The sequence below is a fragment of the Labeo rohita genome, chromosome 16 (genome assembly GCF_022985175.1).
Source record: "Labeo rohita strain BAU-BD-2019 chromosome 16, IGBB_LRoh.1.0, whole genome shotgun sequence".
NCBI lineage: Eukaryota > Metazoa > Chordata > Actinopteri > Cypriniformes > Cyprinidae > Labeo > Labeo rohita.
Genome location: NC_066884.1, coordinates 29989754 through 30011891, shown reverse-complemented (window position 1 = coordinate 30011891; position 22138 = coordinate 29989754). Strand labels below are relative to the sequence as shown.

Sequence of the window (22138 nt, the reverse complement as noted above, 5' to 3'; positions counted from 1 at the left end):
ATTACACATGTGATTCAGAGCACGGTCACGCTGAAGGCGTTCCCCCTAGCGTTTCGACACGGCTCGAGTTCCTGAAGGGGAACAAATAGTACTGAACATTTAAATACAATCAAGAAATACACACAAAACAATTTATAAAGGAAACAAATGTTTCAAATAGATTCAAGTACAAATGAATTATATTATATTGTCTGTTTGATTACGCCATTAATAGATCTTTACCATACATCTCTGCCATATGTACATCAACTTGACATTCACCACTAAGCTACTACTAAATATATTGTAAAAACTTTAACTTGCAACGATATCTACCGTGAAAAGCACTATACAAATTAATCTGAATTGAATCTGAATTGAATTGAATTATAAAGAACAACAGGTAAAACTCTAAAATAAGGATTACTTAAGCTTAGTTAATGAATTAACATTAGCACTGAGCAGTAGCTACATTTGTTGCATAAGTTACAAGATAATTATTTTTGGTTTTAAACATTAGCAAACAATATCTAGAGCACGTTGTCCAGATTAAAATATAAAAAAGTCTAAAAATAAATAGCCTGTTATAAGTATTTAAGTATTTGGCGCTGTGATGAACACCACTGCAAATACAAAAATCTGAATGGCTGTTTGAAACATTTAAATCCTGTTCAGAAACAGAAAGTAGTGCAGCTGTTTTGTTTACGGATTACCTGGGTAACGTTGCATTTCTGGTGTATTTTATGTAATTTATGTAGGTTTGAACTTTTTTGACTCTTGCCATTTTGCTATGCAGACAATTTGTATCCCTTCCATTTGGACTGTTTGTGACTAAACAAATTTAGCTGCCCCACCTGCCATTTTTTTTTTTTTTTTTTTAATTTTGGAGTGCCAAGATTATTGCTTGTTACTTGAGCTTTCATTCCCTGTAAGACAGCAGCATTAGCAGAAAATCTTTTCTGTGTATGCAATGCACTGCAATGAAAAGGTCAGAGATTTAAAAAAATACACAATAATTAAGCTACCCAAAGTGCCACATGTTTAGACACACAGAAAGCCTGAGAAACGCAACATTCTGAGGGTCTTTTTCTTGCTGTGGTTTATTCTGTCATGGTCTAAGGGGAACTTTGCCATTAGCATTATTCTGTTGTTCTGTTGCATTGGAAATGAAACAACCCTAAAGCAATTAAACAGTGTCAGGTGCATTAAAAAAATTAATTTAATTTTTATGTTCTCTTACAGTATTTTGTATGCTGATATTGTTGGATTTACCCGCTTGGCCAGTGATTGCTCACCTGGAGAGCTGGTCCATATGTTGAATGAGCTATTTGGCAAATTTGATCAGATTGCCAAGGTAAGCTGAATCTCCTAAGTCTAGTGACTGGCATGTACTTCATTTATATAAAGCTATAAGCTTTACCATTTTCTTTCTGGGTTGGAAAATATATTACTTTGTGAAACTCAAATCAAATGCTGTAGATAATTTCACCCTTATCAGGATGTTTTCTGGCTGTTGACATCCTTGATTGTTTCTGTGTGTTTCAGGAAAATGAATGTATGAGAATAAAAATTTTAGGGGACTGTTATTACTGTGTATCTGGCCTCCCAGAATCCTTGCCAAATCATGCCAAAAACTGTGTGAAGATGGGACTTGATATGTGTGAAGCTATTAAGTAAGTTCAGCCCCACATGTCTGCTATCAGTGGTTGTCAGCTGGTGTTTTTAATACTAATTTATACTAATACTACTAAATACTAATATTTGATCCAGTACATTTCATGGCTGGTAAATCTTACTCATAGTGTTGTAGTATATTTACATTTTGTTTACTTTAATACAATGCACAATTTTGGTAATTGAGGTCTACAATCTGGGTTCTAGAGCAAAACCAATTTAGAACCTCCAGTCTAAACATCTGTCAAACTCTACATTTAATCAATCTCAATATTACATCTGTTGTTTCTTTTAGATCTTAGCTGAAAGATTCTTTGCCTCTGATTAGCTTGAAAACATCTGTCCTAGTTTTATAATTATTAGTTTCTGCAAACCTGTTCACGCTTTGACTCTAAAGAACAACACTGCGAACACCTGGCTTTTTTTGTGCATTACCACAGGAGATTCCAAAATGTATAATTTAAATCATCATTCTGTTTCTATTTACATGTAACTTCAATTTGCATAAAATTGAGACCAGGATTTAAGCAAACTGTCTGCGCACTTGCTCTATTTCTGTGATAGAATTTAGGCAGAGTCAGTCCAGCAGAAAAGCTTCTATTCCAGTTCCTATAATCCTCTGCGCAGAGGGGCAGATTGGTCTTGGCCCAGTGCTGCTGTGAAGGACATGATACCTGGCCATCCTGATAATGAGTCAGAGGCCTCAGAGGTCAGACGGTGGAAAATGACTTGTGCTGAGTCTAGACGAGAGAGCTGTCTTTCTCATATCTCTGCCTGTTCTGTAGAAGTCTGGAAGAATGAAAATTTCTCCATTAGTAGTTGCTGGCAAATTGTGGTGTTGGAAAATATGTTGTGAATTCCTGTTAAAAGATTGCAAGGAAACTCATCGTAATCACAGTGTTGTACAATAATGTATAATCAACCGAATAAAAAAAGTGATTTTATGAAAATTCTATGAAAATGCTATATTGTATGTTTTGAGGACTCAGTCTGAGCCACAGTGCAGAAACACTGCACTTTTAGTTCAAACCACGTGCCAATAAATGATTTACAGATCAGCACCAATTTTAAAAAAAGAAAATTGGTTTATAACTCCTTTTATTTTGTGGAAATGTCTGTGGAAACCAAAAGGAGACATTTAGAATAATTCAGAGTCTTTTTTTTAATATATTAAAAAGCTGTTAAATTCAAACTGACTATCAGTTTTGCTATAGATCTTACCCTCTGCAACACTTTAGTGTAGGGAACAATCCTCACTATTAACTAGTTCCCCATCTGTTGGTCACTACGAGTTATGTCGTAATGACATTATGAGGATTACTTGGGAGCCCTGATCATCTCTGATTAAGCCCCTTTTATAGCCAGAAGCCGTTCATCTCCCTCCAGGATTAGTTAGGTGGTCACCTAAAGAATGCTTACTTTCACGTCTCGCTTCTCCCTCGAGACTGTTCCTACAGTTTGCATTCGAGGGTCGGGTATGGCAGTACAGGGTCTTCACCGTTGGGCTTTCCCTGCCCCCCCCCCGTATCTTTACAAAAGTCGTGGAGGGCACCCTTGCCCCGTTACGGGAAGTGAGCATTAGGATCCTCAACTATCTCAATTACTGGGTTATTATGGCCAGGTCACAAGAGCAGTTGTGCGATCACAGGGACCTGGTGCTTCGGCACCTCAGCCAGTTGGGGCTTCAGGTCAACTGGGAAAAGAACAAACTCTCCCCTGTGCAGAGGATTTCTTTTCTCGGCGTGGAGTTGGAATCGGTGAGTATGACAGCTCGTCTCACCAACAAGCGTGCCCAGTCAGTGCTGGACTGCCTGAGTTCTTCAGTCCCAAGTCCTGAGATGGGCATGGCGCTGCGGTACACATCGTGTGAACATCACACCGATTTGTCGCCACTCCTTCAACCCCTGGTCGGACCTTGCTTTTCTACGGGCCAGGGTGCCCTTAGAACAAGTGTCCCGGCATGTTGTCGTCACGACAGATGCCTCCAGTGCGTGCTGGGGTGCTACATGCAAGGGGCAGCAACCTTGGGGCTCTGGACATGGTCTCGACTGCTTTGGCACATCAACTGCCTAGAGCTGTTGGCAGTGCATCTGGCCTTGCGGCAGTTTTGGCCACTGCTGCAAGGCAAACACGTGTTGGTCCATACGGACAACACTGCAGTTGTCTACGGTCACGTCGCATGTCACAGCTCTGGAAGTCATGCTCCTCGCAACAGCCCCTCCCTGGCGCAGGAACGACTTCCTTTCTCAGGGGCTTGGCACCACGTGGCACCCGTGAGATGTGAGTGGTCTGCCACAAGCAGTGGTGGACACCATCACTCAGGCTAGGGCTCCCTCTACGAGGTAAGCCTATGTACCGAAGTGGAGTCTGTTTGCAAAGTGGTGTTCTTCTCGCCGAGAAGACCCTCGAAGATGCATGATTAGAGTAGTGCTTTCTTTCTTGCAAGAAAGGTTGGAGTGTAGGCTGTCACCCTCCACCACCGCCTGCTATCACAGCACATCACGATGCAGTGGATGGCCGGTCCCTGGGAAAGCGCGATCTCATCGTCAGTTTCCTGGTGCCCTCCTGGAATTTCTCTATCATCCTGGCTGTCCCTTTGAGCCGCTCAATTTAGTCGAACTTAAGTTTTTGTCTAGGAGGACAGTGCTCCTGACCGCACTCACTTCCATCAAGCATTTTTGGTAAGTGAAGAATGCCTTGTTTTTGGGCCGGTCTACAGTCACATTGTCCTGAGACCCCAGCCTAATATATGCCCAAAGTTCCCACTACGCCCTTCTGCGATCAGGTGGTGAACCTGCAAGCACTGCCTGTGGAGGAGGCAGATCCAGCCTTGGCATTGCTGTGTCCTATAACTGCGCATATACGTGGACTGCACCGCTTCAGAAGCTCTGAGCTACGAGGTCAGCAGAAAGGGAAGGCTGTCACCGAGCAGAGGTTGGCCCACTGGATAGTGGATATCATCGTTTTGGCGTACCAATCCCAAGGCGAGCTGTGCCCCCTAGGGGTAGGGGCTCACTCTACTCGGAGTGTGCCTTCCTCCTATGTGTTGGCGCCTCTCTGGCAGACATCTGCAGAGCTGTGGGCTGGGCGACACCAAACACCTTAGCAAGATTTTACAGTCACCGCATTGAGACAGTTTCTTCCCATGTGTTGGGTAACAGGTAAGTGGCAGAAAGAACTGGCCGGTGTCATGCTTGCTGCGCCATTCCCCCTTACTTGAGGATACGAGCGCCTTTGTCCTCCTCTAGTTCAGTTTCCTGGATGGCGAACCCCGGTGGAGTATCCATCAGCATTCCCGGCAGTCAGACTGGGCAGAGCAGGTTGTGGCATTTTCCATGAACCCCATAATGTTGTCACAACATAACTCGTAGTGACCAACAGATAGGAAATGTCTCGGTTACGTACGTATCCCTCATTCCCCGATGGAGGGAATGGAGACGTTATGTCCCATGCCACAACCTTGAACCATCGCTGGTTGCCAGAGACACGTTCTCGGCTCCTCAGCATAAAACCTGATGAGTGGATGCACCTGCGCCTATTTATACCCGTGTGTACGGGGGAGTGGCGTATTATGCAAATCCACTAGCCAATTTTCATTGGCATTTTCTCCTAATCAGAGATGATCATGGCTCCCAAGTAATCCCCATAATAATTTAGACTAATTACTAAAATGTGTACATTAATTTTTTTTTTTGAACATTAATGATATCTGCAGTACATTTAAGCATAAGTAACACAGGGCCTACTTTTCTTGTGCTAAGTTGTTCTATGTACTTTTATAGTGCTTTTTTGGAACTTGAAATCCCCAGGTACTGCTCAAATTTGTTGCATGGAAAAGATCAGCTAGGACGTTCAGCATGAATGTCAAGCATCTTATTTTATGGGAAGCAAGTAAGTCATGAGTTTGGAACAACAGAATGAGTAAATGATTAATTTTCAATAGGATCATGCTCACCACTTTAGATGCATCTCTTGCAACTTGTGAACTGGAGTGACAAAAACAACATTCAAAAGGTCATGCCTTTTAAAAGGTCGAAGCCATGTCTCTTGTCTAAATGTGTTTCTAACTGTGTTATGGCAGAAGGTTAAATCGATGCTCTGATGTGTGATGGGATGTGTTGTTATTTCCTTCTTCGTTTTCTGTATAGGAAAGTGCGAGACGCCACCGGAGTGGACATTAACATGCGAGTGGGTGTTCACTCTGGAAATGTTCTCTGTGGTGTGATTGGCCTCCAGAAATGGCAATATGATGTCTGGTCACATGATGTGACTTTAGCCAATCACATGGAAGCAGGTGGTGTACCTGGGTAAGCCATTGTGGGTTTTTAATTTAACTATATGCTTAATTTTTTATTACAATTATTCATAATTATAATATGCATTTTCAGTTTGTAGAAGATGTGAAATTGTTGAGAATCTGGTGAGAAAAACAATAGTAATTGCAAGTTCTTGATGAATAGACGAGTCCACATCACCTCAGTGACTCTAGAGCACTTGAATGGGGCATATAAGGTGGAAGATGGAGATGGCCAGGAACGTGATCCTTATCTAAAAGAGCATGGAGTTGTAACCTACTTAGTTATCAACCCAAAGGTATGAAGAACAAATGAACAGTCGCTTTTGTTTTCTTCAAGTCTAAAGGTTTTTTTTTTTTTATCCAAATCCTAGCCATTATTGCCAATGCTACTGTCATTACAAGATCTTGTGGCAATATGTATCATGTTGCTAATTGTCCAAAGTACTTGCTAAATGCAGCTGAGTAGGTTTAGTGAAGTTTGTCTTCTGTGGTCTGTTTTGCAGGCAGAAAGAAAAAGTCCTCAGCACCACTACAGACCCAGACATACCATGGATGGGGCTAAAATGAGAGCTTCAGTGAGGATGACCAGATACCTGGAGTCATGGGGTGCAGCCAAGCCTTTTGCCAACCTTCACCACAGAGACAGCATGACCAATGAGAATGGAAAAATCAACACTGCTGTGAGCATTCTTATGAGACACTATGAATTTTACAATAGTGGTTCAATTGATTTTTAAAATATATTAAAGTTAACAGCTGACACTGTGAAAAATGCATAAAAACAGCAGAAGAAAACTTGTGTAAACACTTGCTAAAATGAACATACCAGGAAGGTAAATCGACCTGTGATGTTAATAGTAAAAAATATTTTACTATTCTATTTTACTATTCTAACTATGCACAATTAATTAGTTAGAATTATATGTAAGACTTACTAGTTCAAGACCCACCATTCCCACAGGCAAATGTAGTATGTGTACATATATTACATTTCCACATACAAAATAGATGAAACCTATTAGAAATTGGAACAATTTAATATATTAACAGATATATCTAGCCCATATAAATACGCATTTATGTATGTGTAATGCATTTTTGGTCATATGTCATGTACATGTATGTCCATCCTAAATCAAGTATATTTTCTATAAGTAAATATAAAAGGTGTATTTAAAAATTATTACAAAAACATATATGAACAGCTTTTGTTCTTGTGACTCTTGCGACTGCCAAAATTACTCACCGCCTACTCTTTTCTTATTAACAGGACGTCCCCATGGGCCAGTACCACTTTCAGAGGCGTTCAGAGAGGTGATTTAACTTCTGTGTCTTTTTCCAACAGTAACATTTTTTGAGCCTGCTAAAGGGCAGTTATGCTACAGTAGGTGATATATTTCATCTGTTTTAAATCGTAGTGATTATATAAACAAGGTATCTTAGGAGGCACATACTTACATACTTGAGTAACCTTCAGGTTGGAACCTTTTTGTCATAGTATTGAAATACAGTATGATGAATGTGTATAGAATTATTGAAATGGTATGGAAAAAAGATATTTCATGTTTATGAATGCATGCCATAGAGCTTCTTAGACAGAGTCATTAATAAGTCAGTGTCCTCCTCAGAACAAAATCTCAGAAGAAGCGTTTTGAGGAGGAACTAAATGAGAGGATGATTCGAACTTTTGATGGCATCAATTCTCAAAAGTAGGTCATCTCATTTATCTGTTTTATTTGCCCATGTTGTTGAATGTTCCAGTTCTTTGTTAGTTTGTTTTATCTGTCTGTATCTTTTTAGACAATGGCTCAAATCAGAGGACATACAGAGAATATCTTTGTTTTTCCACAATAAAACATTGGAAAAGGAGGTAAGCGCTGATACTTTGTAAGCTAAAGTTAGTTTGAATTAGAGTCATCCATAGTTTAATAATACATCACCATATCAATAATTGAAATGTAAACAGATTTGTTGTCACCCACGATAAGACAGAATGAGACAACTCAGTTAACAAAAAAAAAAAAAAAAAAAAAAAGTTAGATGCTCCATGAGAACAGTGTGTCCTTTCTCTGCAGTATAGAGCAACGACCCTGCCGGCCTTCAAATATTACGTCACCTGTGCCTGCTTGATATTCTTCTGCATTTTCATTGTGCAGATCCTGGTTCTGCCAAAGTAAGTTTATTCATCTGCACCTGTTTCTCAGTGCACGCCAACACAGGAATGTCACAGAAGGGTTTAAACAAAGCAATCTGTATGAAAATACACTTTTTTAAAAATTTAGTTTGACATAGAATTATCAATTTCTTCTGACTTGGGTTTCTTTCTTTTACAAAAGGTCTTTATTTAAGTCTTCACTGTAGTGAACTGGAGCTGTCAGGATGAATTTGTTAAATCAGAGCTGGAGATGTCAGAATGAATTTGTGAGCAAGAACATCTTTTCTCACTTTTTTCCATTTGTGATTTAAAACACCATGTGCTCTCTGTCTATTTCAGAACTGCAATATTGGGAATATCATTTGGAATGTCTTTCCTAATTCTGTCTGTGATTCTGCTCATTTGCTTCATTGGGCATTTCTTGGTAAGTGCCAGTGTAATCTAGTATTTGTTTTAAAAATAATTTTAGAACTATTTTAGCAAAAGCCAGCCATTCTTACTTGAAGTAACCCACGGGTTAATATGTCATGGCCATGACAAAAACAAGTGATTCGATAGATTCACCACTGTTAAACACACTTCTTTTTCACAAGGGTAGAGCAGTGATTCTCAACTACTTTGGACGTCGTGTTTAATGCAGTTTGGATTGATTTGCTTCTGCCTAAATAAGTTTGCTAAATTAGTTTGGACTTACTTCTTTTAGTGAAGAAGAAAAGATTTTCTCTTCCCTTTTAAAACTTGATAAATACATTTAATTTATGATCCTAACTTCTCACACTTGTATGGTTAATTGATTTAACACACAGTATCCAAGAAAAAAAAATCACCCACCCATTTTTCAGTTACAACCCACCAATTGAGAACAGCTGGTGCAGAACAAATAGATGTCATTGATAAATTCCTCATTTGTTGGTAATGCAAGGACTAGATGAAGTAATCTAGAAACAATATATCATTCTTTATATATTCGACATAAGCCCAGATAATCTTAAAATCAAGTTGAACTTGGTTCTTACAGTGTCAAGTAACATTATAACAGAGTTTAAAGTTTGATGTTGTACAGGTTGATGCTGAGGTCATGTTAACTGTGTAAATTTTGGAATGTCTCATGCTTCTTTAGTACTGTGATAGCTATTTTGTCTCAGCTCGTAAGTAGCTTTATTTATTATTATTTGCTGAAAGCATCAACCGCAGTAAGATTTCCCAAATGCACAAGAAAAGAAAACTGGTGCGTGAAATTAAGTGATTCATGTGTTTATTCTCCACCATGACCTTGTGATAACAGTCTGATGAGGATGTGTTATACAGATGTCCCAAGGCATATCACAATAATACAATTCATCCAACCAGTCATTCAGTATTGCAATAATGTAATATATGTTCTATTGTGTATTTAAATTATTTTATAATAATAAATTATACTGAAGACAAATGAGTTCAGAGACATTTTTTCTGGTCACCTTTTTTATTTAAAAAAATCAATTCATTGTTTTATTCGTGTTGACCAACAATAGCATTGCGATAAGACGGCCTCCGCATCTTGGCTCTGGATCCTTAGATCCTCAGGAATCATCGCCAACAAGCCCTGGCCACGCATCACCCTCACCATGGCAACCACAGCCCTCATCCTGATCATGGCTGTCTTCAATATGGTATGTCAACCACAATGATCCAGGAAATTTCATATGAATACTTTTGTGCTTATGGTCATACAAATAAGACACTGAGATGCTCTCTAATTGCATCACACACATTACATTAGGGGTCTTGACCACAGTAGTGTGACATGCGTTATTGCAGAGTTTCTTGGCAGAGATCTGTGTCCATCTGCGCCCTGGCTGCAGAGAGCTGTTTGGCCTCCAGATCTGGCCATTTCACTTGTGGCATATGTCACTGTTTGTAAACAAACATGAAACAAATTCGTCAATTTCAATCTTGTATTTTTCTGTCATCTAGGTGGAAAATAATAATAAAAATAAGTAGGATTCTCACCTCATGTGTGAGAATTGTACATGTATATAATTTAAATTAAGTGAACATGTCACTGTGATGTAACTGCGATAACTGTTGACAACACTTTTAAAATTCTTTTATATTGTGTATTTCTTCACAAATATATATATGTATATATATATATGTATATATATATATATATATATATGTAGAGAGAGAGAGAGAGAGAAATAAATTTTAATCATCTCTTGCAGTTCTTTGTAGAAGATAACCTAACATCCACAGATGCTGTTTATAATGCATCAAATGAAACACTTCTTCAGCCTGATGGACATCCCATATCTTATCTGGACAAGAACACATTCTACCTTCCTGTGAGTTAACTATAGTGTTGTTTATATGTTAAAAGCTCTTCAGATGGACCTTTAGACTGTAAATGTGAAGAGTAGATGTGGAAATTATCTAGTACAGAGGTCTCCAAACTCAGTCCTGGGGGGCCGGTGTCCTTGCAGAGTTTAGCTCCAACTTGCCTCAATACACCTGCCTGGAACTTTCTAGACAAAGCCAATAGATGGCAATCCTTTGGCAACCTTTTGCCAAAAAAGTGTAACGGCTAAAGCTAATGCTTCTGGTTTGGAAAGACTATGCTGAATAAACAGCTTTTTAGAGGAAACAGGTTATCATTTTATGAATCGAACACCTATTGGGCTAATTTTCAAAATGTTTTACATTACATTTACATTACATTTAGACATTTAGCAGACAAAAGAGGACAATGGAAGCAATCAAAATCAACAAAAGAGCAATAACATGCAAGTGCTATGACAAGTCTCAATTAGCCTACCGCAGTACACGTAGCAACGGCTTATTTTAATTATATAATATATAAGAAAACAGTTAGAATAGAAAAAGAAAAAGCAAGTGTTAGAGGCCTTACAAAAAGAACAGAAAAGCTAGTTTTTTTTTTGTTTTTTTGTTTTTTAAGAAAACAAGCAGTAAGTAAATGAATAGAGTATTAGTCTAAAAGGGCAATTTTTTTTTTTTTAAGAATAAAATTAGAGTAGAGAATGATAGAGTTAAAGGGTAAAATAAAGATAGAAGAGGTGTGTTTTTAGCAAATTCCTGAAGATAGCTAAGGACTCAGCTGTTCAGACTGAGTTGGGCAGGTCATTCCACCAGGAGGGCACATTTAATGTAAAAGTCAGGAAAAGTGATTTTCTGCCTTTTTGGGATTGCACAACAATACGTCATTCACTTGCAGAACGCAAGTTTCTAGAGGGCTGAAGTAATGAATTTAGGTAAAGGGTTGCAGAGCCAGTGGTGGTTTTGTAGGCAAACATTATTGCCTTAAACTTTATGCGAGCAGCTTTTGATAGCCTGAGAGCTATTGATAGAAGAGAGGTGTGACGTACGCTCTTTTCAGCTCATTAAAAAATTATTCTTGCAGCTGCATTCTGGATTAGTTGTAAAGGTTTGATAGAACTGGCTGGAAGACCTGCCGGAAGACCATTGCAATAGTCCAGCCTGGACAGAACAAGAGCTTGAGAAAAAGGAGTTGTGAAGCATGATCTGAAATAAATGGCCTGATCTTCCTGATGCTGAATAAAGCTAATCTGCAGGACCAGGCAATTTTAGCAATGTGGTCTGAGAAAGTCTGATCATCAATCACAACTCCAAGGTTTCTAGCTGTTTTTGAAGGAGATATGGTTGATGTGTCTAACTGGATGGTGAAATTGTGATGAAATGATGGGTTTGATGGAACCACAAGCAGTTCTGTCTTGGCAAGGCTGAGCTGAAGGTGATGGTCCTTCATCCAGCAAGAAATGTCTCTTAGACAGCTGAGATCCAAGCAGCTATCATCAGATCATCAGGATGGAATAAAAGGTAGAGCTGAGTGTAATCAGCATAGCAGTGATATGAAAAGCCTTTTTTGTTGAATGACAGAACCTAGTGATGCCATGTAGACAGAGAACAGATGTGGTCCAAGAACTGAGCCCTGAGGTACCCCAGTAGCTAGATGTTGCGACTTAGATACCTCACCTCTCCAAGATACCTTGAAGGACCTGTCTGAGAGGTACGATTCAAACCACTGGAGTGCAGTTCCTGCAATGACCTTTGCCAATAGGGTTGGCAGGCAAAAATGGTGGTTAACTCTGTCAAAAGCAGTGGACAGATCCAGCAAGATAAGTATTGAAGATTTGGAAACCGCTCTTGCCAGTCTTAGTGCTTCAACAACTGAAAGCAAGGCAGTTGAATGTCCACTTCTAAAACCAGACTGGTCGAGGAGGTTGTTCTGTGTGAGAAAGATGGAGACTTAGTTGAACACAGTTCGTTTAAGTGTTTTTGCAATGAAAGGAAGAAGGGAAACCGGTCTGTAGTTCTCAAATAGAGATCGGTTAAAGGTCGGTTTCTTAAGTAGAGGGGTTATACTAGCTTGTTTAAATGCTGAGGGAAAAACTCCTGTGTGAAGGGGTGTGTTAATGATGTGAGTCAGTGCAGGTACAACTGCAGGAGAAATGGCTTGAAGGAGATTAGATGGAATAGGATCAAGTGGACAAGTAGTAGGATGATTAGAAAGAATGCATTTGGAGACTTCTGCCTCAGAGAGTGGATGTGAATGAGTGTATGTTTGCTGGTAAGATGTGCTTGGCAGACTGTGGTATGGTAAATTGTGTACTGATGGTTTTGATTTTATTAATGAAGAACGTTGCAAAGTTGTCAGAGTTGATAAAGGAGGGGGAGGAGGAGGACAACGGAGGGAGGAAAATGTTTTTAAGAGCATACACTAAAACAAGTGTTTTTTTTGAGTTTACACCGAAAACCTGCCATTTTATAATAGAAGTCACTGACTTTTTGCAACAGGTGGGATTTAGATTACGGCACTTTCCATTCATTCCTATGGTAACCTATGGATTGTGTGTCGCACAACTCTGAACTAAAATTCTATGACGTCAAGGCTGTAATGTGATTGGTTATCAAGGCACACTTTGATGTGATTTGATGATAAGATTTTTATGATTTAAATTGACGGTTACGCTTTCTCCAATAGTAAGGAATACAGACCCTCTCATCTCCCAATAGTAAGAAAACCTCTGTTCTAGCATGCCTAGTAAGACCTTGATTAGCTGGTTCAGGTGTATTTAATTAGGGTTGGAGCTAAACTCTGCAGGACACCGGCTCTCCAGGATTAAGTTTGTAGACCCCCAATCTAGTATGTTTTTGACCAGCATTATACAACACGTGAAATAACATTCATTATGATTTCATGATTAATGCTGCTTAACCCAGTTTTTCAAATAGGGATTTAATTACTTAATTACACAATACTAAAACATTTCTAATATACAACATTATCTTTCTTTTTCTCATTTACTTTTGTTTCATACACTTTGGAAAGATGTTATTTATTGGTAATACATGCAAGAGTCACAATCTAACAGACAAATGCAGTTTAGCTTGAAAAACAGTCCTTAACCACATCAATTATTATTACATAGTGATTACTGTTTAAAATGTTGCATAGCTTTTAGTAGATAGAGAATAGCTGACTGATTTTGTTTTGATGTATGAATGTTGTATCACCATCACCCTGATTCAAATATAGTTTGTTTAGTATAAGCATAAGTGTTTTTTTTTTTCTTTTACAGTCAGAACACAATATTTATGATTTCTGTTTTTCTGCTGTTAGTATTTTATCTATAGTTGCATTCTGGGCCTGATTTCCTGCTCTGTGTTTCTGAGGATCAACTATGAGCTAAAGATGCTCATCATGCTAACAGCCGTGGTGCTCTACAGCGTCATCATACTTCAAACACATGCACCCCTGCTGGACGAGTACAGTAAATTCCTCTACAAAACAGAGATCCTGGATAGGTGAGAACTTTTTATATACACTCGTCAGAATTATGTAGGAACTAGTATACTAATATGTGATTAGGCATTGACATTAATAGAAAGTTGGTTCTTCCTGTACTTCTAAATATAACACCTTCTATTACTCTGGGAAATCAGCTGGACCATGGCTGTATAGATTTTCAGACAAAAGAATTGTGCAGTCAGCATTTAAATCCTCAGTGGGGTTCAGGTCTATGTTTTTTTTTTTTTTTTCTTTTTTTTTTTTTAAGTCACCCATGTCCAGCAAACCGAAAACAGTTCTCCACAAACTGCTGCTGCAATGTGCAAAGCACACATTAATTCAGATCTCATTGTATTTTGTATCAGATTTGTTTTCACTGAATTTAATAAAATTGCCATCTACTCTGACTAAAATCTGAAGAACCCATTAGTGCAAGGTTGGAATGTTCCTTTGTAAAGGCCTCTTCGAACCAGCAGCACTGAGTGTCCACATACTTTTGGCCAAATGTATCAACTTCAACATTAAATCCAGTTTAATAACAGTAAGCTTATGGTGTATGCAAATAGCTGGTCAAATGTGTTAATCATAGGTAACCACGTGTATACCTTAAACCATCAGATTTATAAATGATGACAGGATTTTTAGTGTCAATCAGTTCATACAATAATCCAAAAACTCTTGCTATGTTTTGCTCATTTGTCCCAAAACTAGCACAACAAAACAAAATTTGGAATTGCTTCATGCACAACATTTTCTGAGGATTACAGATTTTGTTCTAGAAATCAGAGCTGGATGTTGAAAATAAATCACTGAACCAGCACAGACATTTCCTGCTAATTGACAGCTGGGGTGGACATGGTCTGCTGGTCATCCTGGGCTACAGATGGCATGATTTGTTACAAAAAACAGTGATGCTGACAAGTCTTATATCTCTCTCTGTCTCTCGTCAAAACAAGGCCAGGAGTTCTGAAAGACTTGAAAACTATGGGCTCTGTGTCTCTCTTTATATTCTTCGTCACCCTGCTTGTTCTAGCTAGACAGGTGAGTGTTCTTTTTTTAAAGCCAATTACATTTGCTCATTTATAGAATATAACAACTGGTGAAATGGTAATCATTATGTTATTTGCATATTGTATGCATGGCATGCATATTCACTGTAAGAAGAAATGTTGATGGTACTATGAATGCATAAATTAATTAAAAATATCTGTTCTTTATTGAATTTAAATAGGACCACAATAAGCTTAAAAACAAATGCATATGGTTGTTAAGAAGCTTTATCTATTAATTGAAAATGTAAACACATTTTATATTATTGTAAATGAAAATATATTTTGATTGTCAGTATATAATAGGCAAGTCATATGCTGGTACATTATAAAAGGTTTTTAGACATCGTTTTGTAGTTTCTAGATATTTATTATGATTAGATGTAGTCCTCTAAGAAAAGGCAGCCAATAACGACTACAAAATGTACTTCAAAGTAGTGAATATTTAGAAGAACCTCTTTCTTGTGCACAACATATATCATGTTCAACAAATAAGACTGTGTCAATTAAGATTAAGAATTAAGATTCATCACGGATGGAATCCAGAAAGGGTACTGTACACAAGACATTAGATGTACTGGAAAAAAAAAGGTTTTTGTTTGTTTGCTATTTGTCTATTGTTGTGACAATTTTACGACCAATTTCTGTAGAAATTGAGGTAAATCCTGTTGATCTGAGATCCAACTGTTTACGTAATTTTCACCATCTGTTTGTCCACTGGTAATTTGTTGTTTGTTGATTATTTTGACTCTTTTTATAAGACATTGATACTTCTATTTAGGAAAGATATATTTAATTGTTAAAAAATTACAATAAAGACAATGTTACAAATGATTTCTGTTTTTTCCCCACTAAATACATATAAAGAATCTGTGACTCTGAAGACAAGTATTGGTGGCTTAAAACTGAGATTAACCTTTCCTAGAAAAAAAGAAAAAAAAAAATTGTTACAGATGATGCAGAAAAGCATTGTACCGTATTGTATATATGTTGTGTGATGAGAATAGGACTTTCTTTTATGAAATGGTCTGTGTGTGTAACTGAAATAGCGCTGTGACCTCCAGTCTCTTTACCTCTGTGTCCTCTTGTAACAGAATGAATATTACTGTAGGTTGGATTTCCTGTGGAAGAACAAATTCAAGAAAGAATGTGAGGAGATAGAAACCATGGAGAATCTTAATCGTGTTCTGCTGGAAAACGTACTGCCAGCCCATGTAGCAGAGCACTTTCTGGCCAGAAACTGGAAGAATGAGGTAAGAAGAATGTAGATGGAAAGGACAACTAAAAATCTACCCTATACTGCAATTTGTGTACTGTTTCAAAGGTATGCATCCCAAATTCACATGGTGAAATAGTATGAGCTTCCATACTTCAAGCTACCACAATATAATAGAAAAAAAGATACTCTTGCACTACAAAAAAAAAAAGAGACTCTTGCACTACAAAATTTAATAATATGTCTTACCTTTATACTGGCTTACTTCATACCTAATAGTACATACACTCTTAAACATACAGGTGCTTCAAAAGGTTCTTCAAGCGATGCCAATGAAGAACCATTTTTGGTTGCACAAAGAACCATTCAGTCAAAGGTTCTTTAAAGAACCATCTCTTTCTTACCTTTTTATAATCTGAAGAACCACAAAGAACCTTTTGTGAAACAGAAACGTTCTTCAAATGGTTCTTTATGGAACCATTTAGACAAAAAGATTCTTCTATGGCATTGTGAAGCACTTTTATTTTTATGAGTGTAGTTAACCAGCATAGACAATCTTTTTGTACTTGAAGGATTATAGGTAATAAGATTAAACATAACTTGAATTTAGATGCTTGGAAGTGCTTGGCAACTGACAAGTTGTTGTTTTCTTCAGTTTAAATTAAAGCTTTGAAGAAAAACCTGTAACTTTTGAATAATGCTGTCTGTTTCAAAGTCAGTCCTTGATATTTATGGCTGAGCTTCCTTTTCCTTTGTGAATGACAGGATCTGTATCACCAATCATATGACCTGGTGTGTGTGATGTTTGCTTCTATCCCGGACTTCAAAGAGTTCTACACAGAATCAGATGTAAACAAGGAGGGTCTTGAGTGCCTCAGACTACTCAACGAAATCATTGCAGACTTTGATGAGGTAACATATTGCTTCTTCAGGTACTTTGTAGGGAAAAAAAAGAAAGTTATGCTTTCTTTTTTACTCTAACTTTTTTCCCCCACTGAAGTGTACTTTGAACTCACTGCAATGTGCAAATTCTGTTTGCTTGCTATGAAATTGCATTCGCCCATGAAATTCATTTTATTACGCCAAAAAGAAATATTATTACCATGATGCAGTCCTTTTTCACAAAACAGTTTTGATGGTTTGTTTGATGTTAACTATACTATGGTTATGTTGTCTTTCCTGTGTAGTTGCTCTCTAAGCCAAAGTTTAGTGGAGTGGAGAAGATAAAGACCATTGGAAGCACATATATGGCAGCTACTGGGCTTAATGCCACACCAGGACCAGAATATACGCAGGTACTAGGATCTATCATCTGTGAAATTATACACATTTTTCAAGGGAATAAAATACAGTTTACACCCTGATTATTTATTTATTTAGTTAGGCTTGCTGTACTTTAATTAATCAAAAATAATAATTCCTTTTAATTCTTGTAAAATTGTGGTCCACCCTACCCTTGAATAAAAATATTTCTTTTTCTTTCTTTCTTTCTTTCTTTCTTTCTTTTCTTTCTTTCTTTCTTTATTCATGTTTATAGGAGCATGACAGGCAGTACATGCACATTGGCACCATGGTGGAGTTTGCCTTTGCACTGGTGGGAAAGCTTGATGTCATCAATAAACATTCCTTCAATGACTTCAAACTCAGAGTGGGTGAGTGAAAAGTCAAAAGATTAAATAGCTGCAAGCAAGGATTGTCATGGTCCAAGCATAAACAGCTCACATAGATGATACAGTGATGCAGTGGCCGCGTCTCTTTTCAAAGATAATCTTCAATCTTAATAATCAAAAATTGTAGTTGGACAGCAATACATAATTTTTTTTCAGTGTCATTAAGATATTTACAAATGAATGTAACATTTACTGACCTATAGGCACTTTGGAGATTTGCTACCAGCTGATTATATAAAACTATGAATTTCTATCATTCCCATTTATATAAATGGCTAGAAATTGCATTGTAAGTAAACAGCATTCATAAAAAATTTGTCATATTACAAAAACCTGTATATCACCATCTACAGGTATTAATCATGGACCTGTGATAGCTGGGGTGATTGGAGCTCAGAAGCCCCAGTATGACATCTGGGGCAACACAGTGAATGTAGCAAGCAGAATGGACAGTACAGGAGTGCTTGGAAAAATACAGGTAAGACTATAATTATTGTCAGCTGTACAGAACCATTGTTTGCTTCCTTTAAATTGTCTCAGGTCCTTTACATAGATATTTGATTACAGTTAAAGTAACACTCCATGTAAAACCACTGCAATTCTAGTTGGAAGAATGCTCATGCTTTGAATAATGTGCAATGGAGTGACTCATTAATCCATTTAATTCCTTTGTGTGCTTATGTTTGCAGGTTACAGAAGAGACGAGTCGTATCTTGCAGACATTAGGCTACATGTGCTCATGCAGAGGAATTATAAACGTAAAAGGGAAAGGAGAGCTTAAAACATACTTTGTCCACACTGAGATGAGCCGGTCTTTATCCCAGGGGAATGTAATGCCATGAATCATAGCAACAAATGTGCAATGAACTGCAGACATCCACAAACGGGAATAAAAGAGACATTTGTAAATAACTGCGCCTAGTCTTTAGATGCACGAAGTACTGGATGTATTGAAAGTGATACCATTTCTACTGTATCTCATAGGCAGGGTTTGTGCACAGGGTACTACTGTAAGTATGGTAGCAATTATTTTGTAAGAAAATCAAATATAACAAAAAGTGTTTTGATGTTTTAATGCCATTGTTTTTCTTTCTTTTTCTTTTTTTTAAAAAAAAAAACTTCATTAAACTTTATATGTACTTGTCTTTCTGAGGGCATCTTTATTTTTGATATACTGTAGTTACAGATTAGAGGAATAAGCTAGTACTTAAACATTTCTGTGTTGTGTCACTGGCATGCTGTGCATGATATGTGTCACATATTTACACTATGGGCATATACAGTAAATGTAGCTTTGGACAGTAGGGACATATCCCTATGAGAGTTGTAAATGCAATATGGTATTCTATGTTTGTACAGTATGTCTGTTTCATCTACTCATTCATGAAAAAATACCCTTTTTACACATTTCATTAACATAAGGTGTATTGTGTAAGGGATTTACAGAAGTCAATTTAGCTCAAAGGGAATCATTTAAGATTGAACAGAATCTCAGTTTTACGACGGATCACTGAATCGGCCAGCGATTCACTGAACGAGCCGTACAACCTCAACTCTGCAATGGATATTACTATCCAAAATATAGTGAAAGCACTATTTATTAGCACGGTAACAAGGTCGGTAGTTTAAGACATTAATTTATAAGCACACAACACAAGATACTTCTCTTTTCAATATGAATAGAAATTTATTGGAAAAACCTAAGACATATAAACTAACCTAACACATAGATGCGCAGTCACACATTCATACAAGTTGCAGAAAGAGAGAAAATGAGGAAAGAAATGAGTTTAGAAGAGTGAAAATATGAAATCCCAAGTTTATAGCAATATATGCAATTGCTTAGACCTGAACAACCATCAGTCAAGAAAGAAAAAGGTTAAAGTAAAAGAATAAATGTGACAATGTCCTTATGTTTTCGTTTAGAGGAGTGGCTGGCGTGCAAGCTAGGAAGCCTTCAAAGAATGCAAAAATGATGGCAAAAAGCATGGTGAAGACCAATAGCTAAAAGCTACAAGCGACAGCTAAAAGCATGACTAGGAACGATGGTTAAAACCAATAGCTAAAAGCAAAATTTTATGGTGTCCTGTGGTTTTAAACTCAGCTTTGGACACATCCCAAAATGGTGTCTTGACCAATTAGATGTTGTCTTAATTCGGGATATTGCTATGTTTCTCCTCCCAAAACATAAATCAGCATGTTATCTTAACAGTGACATGGTCAGAGTTTTCCCACTCTTGCAGAGTATAATTTGGCCATGATTTCTATAACATGAATACAATGCATTTGACAAAGAATTGATTGGTAGAAACGTTCAAAGCATGAATTTTCAAACTCATACATACCAAACATGAATATAAACCCTTAAGCTATTTAATAGTTATTAAAAGGACATACACAACGAGTGATTAGAACATAACAGACAAATGTGTGGGTAACATACATAGTAGGGAGTTATGCAGTGGTCTGATGTTCATTCGTAAGTCCTTTTAAGCATCATTTTGGTGCATATTTAGGTAAAAGGGACAGTCTCTCTGCCATTCTGTGAACTAGGGGCATGTTCTGAGGAACAAAAGAATTCTGAAGGAATTTCAGTCTGGTTCTTGTCTTGGGTGGGGGAGCACCACCCAACAAAGTTTCCTCATGTGATGGTCCTGATGTGTATCTTTGACCAATGGTCTTGGGTTTCTTGCCCCAAAATTGACAATTTCCTTTCTGAGTTGGGATTATGAATAATTGTGTTCTTTTGTTTTAATGTTGCAATTTGTTCAAAGCTGTGAAAGATTGGTTAGGCTTACTTCAGGCTGGCTGGCGCCAGGGTATCCTGGACAGATTTATGACGTGGTCCTGGGCCTCTTTGTGGAAATTGGCTCTTTGGTTTCAACTAAATGTTCTGATTGAATCTTCCATTTGTCTGATTCGCTCTGATACCCTACAATTGTCAAGTTGCGCTGTGCGACCTCCGTGCACACCTCTATGCAATGACCTCTTTAATGTTCAGAAGTTACTATTTTAAGAAATGTAAAGCATTTTGGGTCGTTGATGTGTCTTGTGTTTTATGAGAGATGTGTGTGGAGGGAGGGAAATGTATCTCTAAATGTCTGAATGTGTTTCATCTATTTGCCCACAGTGTTTTGAACTATACTGTATAGATGTGTCTTGTGATCAGGGCTGTCCCAAGCATGGTTGCAATGCATTCATTGTCAAACTTCAAAATTAGATATTTTTAATTTTTAAAAAACGCCATTATTTTATTTGAAAAAGTTAAGAATTTTATTTTATTGACAAAACATTTTTGTTTGTTGTGTATATTTTTATATATCAGATAATTTTAAGCTGTCATATGGTCATGTTACAACGTGCCCCTCGCACGTTACAATATACCCCACCTACGGGGCATGTTGTCACATTTCACGTTCTTTCTTTTGAGGTAAATAACGAAAAATGTATACACTGTAATTATGAAACAAAGCAACATATTTGTACTAGACAAGTGTAAAATAATGTGGATAAAAAATTATACTCTGAGCCCCATGTGGATTTACACAAACTGAGAAATTCAAAAAGTGTTAGGTTGTGCCCCACACTCCCCTAGTAGATTATGTACAAGAGGTTTTCAGCAAAGTTGTGATCATATAGAAAATTTAGAGACCTTAGAAATTTGTGTTTCAAATATGCTACAGTAAACTTTATAGAGTCATGGTGGTGGTGTGTCTCTGGTTCTAAAGTGTGAGCAATTACTTTTTTAACTTTAGAAGTTAATCACAAGATTAATTCATTTTCCATCATAAGTAGGGTCACAAGAATCTCAGACCATAAGCAGGAAAACGCCCTGGACAGATGGCTAGTCCCTTACAGGCATTGTGGGAGAAACTGGAGAACCTATAGACAACAAAGATCATGCAGTTTCAACACAGAAAGGGCTCAGTCAGGACTCAATGTTGACAAGATAATTCAAAATCAAATTGCAATGAGAAATGACAAAATTGAAAAAGATAAAATGAGAGATATACAATACCATTTATTTCAAGAAATCAAATTTGTAAACTGTCTTTACAAATATTAAAACCATCATACAAATAATAATAATAATAATAATAATAATAAAACCTTACATTTCTGGATTCTATTTTCCTGGGCATGTACCACCAAGCCATAGCAATTTGAACCAATCAGCTGAGCACCGTGACATCTCTAATAAAGTCATTCCCTGTCTCTGGGGAATTCAAATTAAAGCACACTTCACAGAGAAATTATTTGCAAGATGGACAAAAAGGCATTCTTCATAA

At 37.4% G+C, this 22138-nt stretch overlaps 1 protein-coding gene across 4 annotated transcripts in view; it reads left to right on the top strand.

Annotated features, from left to right (window-relative positions):
• adcy2a (adenylate cyclase 2a) overlaps positions 1-22138 on the top strand; it is a 124534-nt gene extending 102396 nt beyond the window's left edge. For 2 of the 4 annotated variants that reach the window (XM_051132399.1, XM_051132398.1), the window contains 20 exons: positions 1222-1333; positions 1525-1652; positions 5802-5960; positions 6114-6246; positions 6454-6630; positions 7221-7264; positions 7579-7659; positions 7751-7820; positions 8026-8123; positions 8445-8529; positions 9620-9757; positions 10313-10432; positions 13747-13931; positions 14871-14955; positions 16058-16216; positions 16945-17091; positions 17367-17474; positions 17717-17831; positions 18203-18327; positions 18539-22137. In XM_051132399.1, coding sequence (XP_050988356.1) covers positions 1222-1333; positions 1525-1652; positions 5802-5960; positions 6114-6246; positions 6454-6630; positions 7221-7264; positions 7579-7659; positions 7751-7820; positions 8026-8123; positions 8445-8529; positions 9620-9757; positions 10313-10432; positions 13747-13931; positions 14871-14955; positions 16058-16216; positions 16945-17091; positions 17367-17474; positions 17717-17831; positions 18203-18327; positions 18539-18691 — 2422 coding nt within the window. In that variant the 3' untranslated portion in view covers positions 18692-22137. Of the gene's footprint in view, positions 1-1221; positions 1334-1524; positions 1653-5801; positions 5961-6113; positions 6247-6453; positions 6631-7220; positions 7265-7578; positions 7660-7750; positions 7821-8025; positions 8124-8444; positions 8530-9619; positions 9758-10312; positions 10433-13746; positions 13932-14870; positions 14956-16057; positions 16217-16944; positions 17092-17366; positions 17475-17716; positions 17832-18202; positions 18328-18538 lie in introns of all 4 variants that reach the window. The other 2 variants (XM_051132400.1, XM_051132397.1) reach the window with 2 other exon arrangements.